At 55.3% G+C, this 6,797-nt stretch overlaps 1 protein-coding gene across 2 annotated transcripts in view; it reads right to left on the reverse strand.

Annotated features, from left to right (window-relative positions):
- Positions 1-6,546, reverse strand: part of TCF7L1 (transcription factor 7 like 1) — a 203,509-nt gene extending 196,963 nt beyond the window's left edge. The window contains exons 1-3 of one of the 2 annotated variants that reach the window (XM_024999427.2): positions 5,390-6,546; positions 5,244-5,307; positions 4,876-5,003 (exon numbers count right to left, since the gene is read on the reverse strand). In XM_024999427.2, coding sequence (XP_024855195.1) covers positions 4,876-5,003; positions 5,244-5,307; positions 5,390-5,641 — 444 coding nt within the window. In that variant the 5' untranslated portion in view covers positions 5,642-6,546. The remainder of the gene's footprint in view (positions 1-4,875; positions 5,004-5,243; positions 5,308-5,389) is intronic. The other variant, XM_024999428.2, reaches the window with a different exon arrangement.
- Between the last annotated feature and the right edge of the window lie 251 nt (positions 6,547-6,797).

Consider the following 6,797-nt stretch of genomic DNA (forward strand, 5'->3'; position numbering starts at 1 on the left):
CAGAACTTCCACTTTTCATTCTAACCACCTTACTACTTTTAAGTTTTTTATTATCAACAAGAATTACTTTGTTACAATATTGCTTGTTTTTATCTTTTGGGGTATTTTGGCCAGGAGGCATACGGGATCTTAGCTTCCTAACCAGGGATCAAACCCATGACCTCTGCACTGGACGGTGAAGTCTTAACCACTGGATTACCAGGGAAGTCCCTCAACAAGAACTACTTTGAACTAAAGAATGGTGAGTGACAGGGACCAATTTAAAACAATTTCCTTTACCTGCTTTCCTTGACCATGCCAGCCCAAAACAATTTTTCTACTCTTTTTATTCTTCAAATTTTCCTCTGAACTATCTTGACTCTTAACAAGAACCTTCCTAATGGTCTGTACTAACATTACTTCTTCCTAACTCACTTTTTAAGTCCTTCAGGGCAAAGTTGGTTCTAATTCATCCTAACTCTCACAGCCCCTTAGTCATTGCCCATGATAAGTCCTCAATAAATATCAGATGAAGTCGAGGAGTTACAACCTTATCTTAAGGATGCCAATCTGAATTTCCCCAGCTTAGCCAGTAAAAATGGACTCTAACTTGGAATATAAGTAGGATCTTTGCATAATGCATTTTCCAGTGGATAATCATTTAAATTCCTTTTTTATGCCACAGTTTTTGGGGTAACTCTGCACATCACTGTAAAGCCTGGGACACTTTGCGTCGTAGTGTGTGTGTGTACACACTAACCTACTTTCTCCTCAAGATTCCCTAGAAGTGAGATCAATGAAGAATGAAACCAACCTAAAACTTTCCAAAATTATAACAGAGCAAGCAGGTATTGCCTGTCGGATCCACCCAGTCAAAGAAAAGGGACTGACAAGGTCTGAGTCCCTCCACAGAGTCTGTCACCAACTGTCACCCCAGCAATCTAAGTGCCAAAACTTCAGCAACACAGACAGGGCCCTCGTAAATGCTCATTCCATGTGAAAAGTCCTCATTAAACCCTGAGTTATATTTAGAAAAAAATGGAACAGAAGTTATATTTAGATGAAATGGCTTAAAAGAACTTTCCCAAAAGCAGCATGTTTATACTGATCTTTTACACTGATCTTCCAAAAGAAAAAGTTTGACTGGGCTTTTACATACAACTCCAAAAAAACCCCAGAAAACTTAAGTATACATACACAAAGATTTCTGCTTCGGTTCCTCTGTATCAGATATCAGCAAGACTGCCCATGGGATGCAAAGGACTTAAAAAATGGGCCCACGTTTAGAAGACAGAGGGATTGCATACAGAAATTTGAGTTGTGATGGCCTATATGAATATGTATGAATAACTTGGAGCTTGAGCTGTACAACAGTAGTTCTAAAATTTATAAATAGGACCCCAAACTATCCATTTCCTCAGCGATTCTACCTGCAACCGTTGTTTTCCCAAATGTCATTAGCACTTACACTACGGTCACACTCATAACTCCTATCACTTTGTAGCTTGCTCACTGAACCACACTCCGCTCACTCACTGAACCACCCTCCGCGTTTTCTCTTTGGTTCTGACTTGTCAGACTATTTTTGACATCTGCTTTCTTCTGTGTTGACTTACATTTTCCTAACAAAATTCTAGTCAACAGCACCGAGGTGGTTTAGTAAACTGGTGAAGTCTTTTCATGAATGAATGTATAATTTTGGGTGACTCTTGGAAGGAGTGAAAGGTGGTTTGCGGCAGTTAGTCCTCTTTTCACAGGCCACAGGGTCCCCCGGGGTTCCAGAGGAGAATGAATCATGGCTCAGAGGCTTGGCACACGCCCCAGGTTAAGGGGACCTCTTCTCTAAAGAGGCTCAGGAAGAGGCCACTTCCCAGCCAAGCCGGAGTGGAGGGCAAAGGTAACAGCGCGTGGGGAGGAGACAGCCAGACTGGAGGACTGGCTGGCCCCCAGTTGTCCCAGAAGGAATTTTGCCAGTGGGTGAGGGTGCTGCAGCCCTGCTATTTGCTATTCCTAGGGTCAATTAATACCCTGAAAACACTCCAGCCAAATCTCATTTTTGCCTCTGGTTTGGTATTTCCAAGCAGAAGAGAACTGAGGTCGCCTGGTTTTATACCACTTATAGACCTTAGAGCAGCCAGGCCAGGGTTGTGAAACTTGGAGGTGAAACCAAAAAAGACCAAGGCTGCTAAACCAGAGAACAGGTCATACATTCCAGGCACCACTCCCCCTACCCTTCAGCCACCTGCCTCCCCCTTCTTTCCTCCCAATATCCACCTAAAACATTTTACCAGGCGGGGATCCCCACAAAGGGCCACTTTGTCTGCACCTATAGTTTGCCTGCAGTTAGAATCACATTAATTTCATTAATATAATCATTCAGCAGAAAAACATCATCTCAATCTTAGAGTCCAGACAATCAAGTGCTTTACTAACAGTCACTGATAGAATCAAATTAGCAGGTTCTACTGAGCTGATATAAATGCAGGAAACTTCAATGAACTCTGTAACCAGGCAGGTCAAAGCCCAATGACAGACACATAAGGGGCACAGAATTGATGGAGGCATTGAACTTACTTCTGAAAGGGCAATTCACCGGGGAGGCAAGATAGAAACAGAAGAGTGAGATGAGACATACCAAGTCTCTTATGAAGGGTAACAGGGAGAGGGTGAGTGTTCCTGGAGGCTGAAAAAGCAGGATGGCAACATGGGCTCAGGCAAAAACAGCTGAAGGGACGAGCAGGAAAAGTAAAAAGCATGCAGAGGGGAAAGTTCAGCTTCCGCCAAGGACTCCAAAAGTCCCATGCAGGTCTGGATACAGACCATGCAGGTAATCAGAAAGCCCCAGGACCAAAAGGAAGCAGCCTTTGGGAGCTCTTAGTAAAAGACCTAAGACGGTGGAAAGAAAGAAGAGTGGTAAAAGATGGTAGCAGGAAGGAGGGGACTGACACAAACAAAGTCTGTCCCACTTGGGCTCTTGGGGGGAGGGGACGAGCAGCATAGGAAGACAGGGAGCTGTCACCATTCTGTCACCAGAAACCCACTCCAGTATTCCTGCCTGGAGAATCCCACGGACAGAGGAGCCTGACGGGCTACAGTCCATGGCAAAGAGTCAGACACGAATGAAGCTACTTATCATGCAGTGAGAAAGGGGGAAGAAAGAGCCAGATCCAGTCAAATAACCAGTGATATGTGGAACATTTCTGGTGACTCTATCTATATCAGGACATGGATCTGGATCGGTGCTGAGTCACAGAAATGCCAAACTCCTTTTCCCAGACATCTAAAGGTAAAAGCAAGAAAAGGGACTGCGGTAGTGTGACCTCATACACAGTTACAGAAACCCTACTAAAACCTTCAGAACTGAATTACATCTGCGGACACCGACGAGAATATGTGAAAACCTAAACAAAGGCTTGTTTCGCTCAACTTTTACTCACACTTTCTTTTTATATGAATGAGAAAAAGCAACAGCCAGATGCCCCGTTTCAGCTCATAGTCGGGACTTGTATTTGGGAGGTCCCAGGATGCTCCAAGGCAGGGCCAAGGATGCAGGGTCTTCCCTGCTTTAAAGGGGAAGCTGTGTGGCCCCACTCCGCTTTCGGTTGGTCAGAATCCTCAGCCTCCACTTTCACGCCTCAGGGGCCTGCCAAGCGACCCCTCTGAACCTCCGCACACGTCTCCGCTCTCCATGGACCGCTGGACCATGACAGCAGGGACGGTCCATTCAGCACCAGCGTTTCCCAGGCAGCCCTTTAATTGTGATCGTCATTGAAGGACAGCTTGAGCATAAAGTGAGTTTGTCCGGCCAGTCTTAAGGAGCCAAACACCTCCCACCCCGAATCAAGCACGAACTGGCAGGCGCTGGGAAACTGGGCAGGAAGCAAAGAGAACCACTGTGCTGTTCGAGGCGCCCAAGCAGCGCGCAAGAGCCTGGCACGCAGTAGGTAGGCGTTCACCTAAGATCTGCCAGCGGACCTAGCACCTGGGCTGGAGGCCCTCGGGTCGGGTGGCAGCTCAGGGCACACACACAAAACCCGGCCAGCCCAAGGGGCTGCAGCCCTCGCGACGCGGGGGGCGGGAGTTAGAGCCTGGGAGGGGGCGAAGGAATCCGCCCTCATTTGCACGTCGTCTGGGGCCCGGTCAATTTGCTTAATCACCGCTTTAAATGCCAGCGCGCAGCACACAAAGCGCGCCCATTAACAGGTTTAAAGTGTCGCAGCGCTCGCTTTAAATGAGAAAAGCCGGCAACAAAGGGGGAAAAAGCCAAGTTCCTCAACTTGAAGAATGCCTCGATTCGCCCTCGAAATCATCTCGGCGAGTTTAAAATCCCAAGCTCTACAGAAAAGTTGAGGCCCCAGCGCGAGGGATGGGGGTGGGGAGGGGGTGTGTGTATGTGTGTGTGTGAATAACCCGCCACGAATACTGGGTTTCTTAGGAACCGACTTCTAGCCGCCCGGAGAAGCTGGAGTCGCGGGGCAGCGTCGCCAACCCACCTCCCCTGGCCCCACTGCCCAACTGCCAGAGAAAGCGGACCGATTTCCAGGAAGAAAGCAAGACCACCTCCCCCCTCCACGCCCCGCTCAACACACACTCCCGCCCAACCGGCACAAATCCAAGTTTTTCTCTAGCGCGAGCAAAGAATTCTGGACACCAAGGAGAACGCCAGAAGTGGACCCCGAAGCGGCTCCCCAGCCAAAGGGGAGAATGTAAGGGAATGTTCCAGGCACTCCCAGCGCAGCCTAACCCTCGACTGACGGAGTGGTTCAACTCCGTAAGCAAGTTCTGCCCGGGATCCTCCCGGGACGGCCCCATCCCCCACCCCGTCGCCGAGCCCGGGGGCGCATCTCTCGAGCCCCTACCGCCCGCGCGCCCGGGCGCGGCGGGACGAACACTCACCGTGCGCGCTCCTCCGGGAGACAGGGGTCCGTTGGGGAGGTACGGGCTGCTCAGGTCCGGGATCATCAGGAACGGGTAGCCAGGGTAGGGGGGCCCCTTAAAGAACGCGCCGTCCTGGGGCCTTCTCACTGCCGGTAAAACCAAGGCGGGGGTGAGGCCGGGGCCCTCGGGACAGCGCCTCGGTAAGGGGTCCCGGGGTGGGGACCGGGAATCCGAGCGCCCCCCACGCGCGCCCCAGGACGGCTAAGGCCGACGGGGGCGAAGAACAGGGGCACGGCCACCGGGGCGAGGGGGACCGAGGGCGACCCGAGCCGAGGCGCCGAGCGCTGCGGGGCCGGGAGCGGGGGACAGCCCGGACCCGCACGTACCTTCGGCGAAATAGTCCCGTGGCTTCTGGAAAGCGTCCCGGGCGGGCTGCGGGCGCCTCTCCGCCTGCGAAGGAGACACAAAGGCGAGGGCGGGTGAGCGGGCGCCGGGCCGGGGTCCTCGGGGTCGGCCGCGGGGGCTTGCTCACCTCCGAGTCCGAGCTGCTGCTCTGGTTCTCCGACTCGTTGACCAGGGACGACTTGACTTCGTCCAGGTCCCGCTGCGCTGACGCGCTGTCGCTGCTCGGCTCCTGCTCCTCGCCTCCCTCGTCCTGGAAGGGGATCAGCTCGTCGTTGGCCCCGAGGTCGTCCCCTCCGCCGGCTGCCCCGGCGCCCGAGCCGCCGCTGCCGCCTCCCGAGCCGCCGCCGCCGCCGCCGCCGCCGCCGCCGAGCTGGGGCATGGTGGGGCCGCGGGCCGGGGCCGCCGCTCTCCGAGCCCCTCGCCGCCCGCGCCCGGCCCGGCCCGGCGCCCGCCCCTCCCTCCCTCCCTCCCTGCCGTTCGCCGGCCTGCTCCGCTCGCCGCCCCGGCGGCCGCAGCAACAAAGTTTTGACAGGGCGTGGCCCGGAGGGAAGCGGGGCCGGCGCGACCGGACGGGAGCGGGGGCGGCTCGGCTCGGGCCCCTAGGGCAGCGCGGAGCCCGGGGCTCCCTAACTCGCTGCTGCCGCTGCCGCCTGCTCCGCCGGGGCGTCCCAGCGCCTGGCCCGCCGGGGAGGGGCGAGCGGGGAAGGAAGGAGGGACCGGCGCGCGGGGCAGGGGGGCCGGAGGGAGGAGCCCCGGCTGCAAGCTGACACCCGGGCGCCTGGCGGAACGCGGAGAGCCCCGGCGCGCACACACTCGCCCTCACACTCGCACGCCGCTCGCTCACACCTTCCCGGGCTGTGCCTCCCCGCAGTGCGCGCACGGCCTGGCCCCCAGACTCACCCGAACCCCTTCCCCGAGTCCCATCCCGCACCCCCGCGGGCCTGCCCCCCGCCCGGCTCTGGACGGACCGCTCGGGTTCCGCCCCCACCCCTAGGCATCCCCGAACTTTCTTCGCGAGAACCCCCAGAACTCCGCAGCAGCTCCACACCCCCTCCCACCGGATCCGCGCGCTAGCGGGCGGCACTGCCCCCTGCGGGAAAGCTTCGGACCCGCAGACGCGCCGGGACCTTCGGTGCCTGGAGTCCTCTAAGCGCTGGATCCCTCCCGGCTTGATCGCCCTCGCCTGCCTAGGGCAGAGGATTAGAGAAACGTACGGCACCCCAGAATATGCCCGGCGGCCTCCCGCTCCTGTCTTTCCTGTGGGGTTCCAACGCGCCCCCGCCCTCCACGCCCCAGTTCAGGTTTTCAACTTTGTTCAGGTGTCCAGAGTCACCCAGGCAGAAATCCCCAAATCACCTTCGCCCCATAGTTCCGGACCGGGTGCTTAATCGAGTAACTCGCGGGGCTGGGTTCAGAAAGACTTCGGATTTGATACGTTGCGAAGGAAAATGACCCCTTGATATCTGAAGCGTTCACGAAGCTGCCTTGGGAGCCAGTGATCGTATGAAAAATGCCCAGCCGGCCTCATACTAAAG

The sequence above is a fragment of the Bos taurus genome, chromosome 11, assembly GCF_002263795.3.
Source record: "Bos taurus isolate L1 Dominette 01449 registration number 42190680 breed Hereford chromosome 11, ARS-UCD2.0, whole genome shotgun sequence".
Classification (NCBI taxonomy): domain Eukaryota; kingdom Metazoa; phylum Chordata; class Mammalia; order Artiodactyla; family Bovidae; genus Bos; species Bos taurus.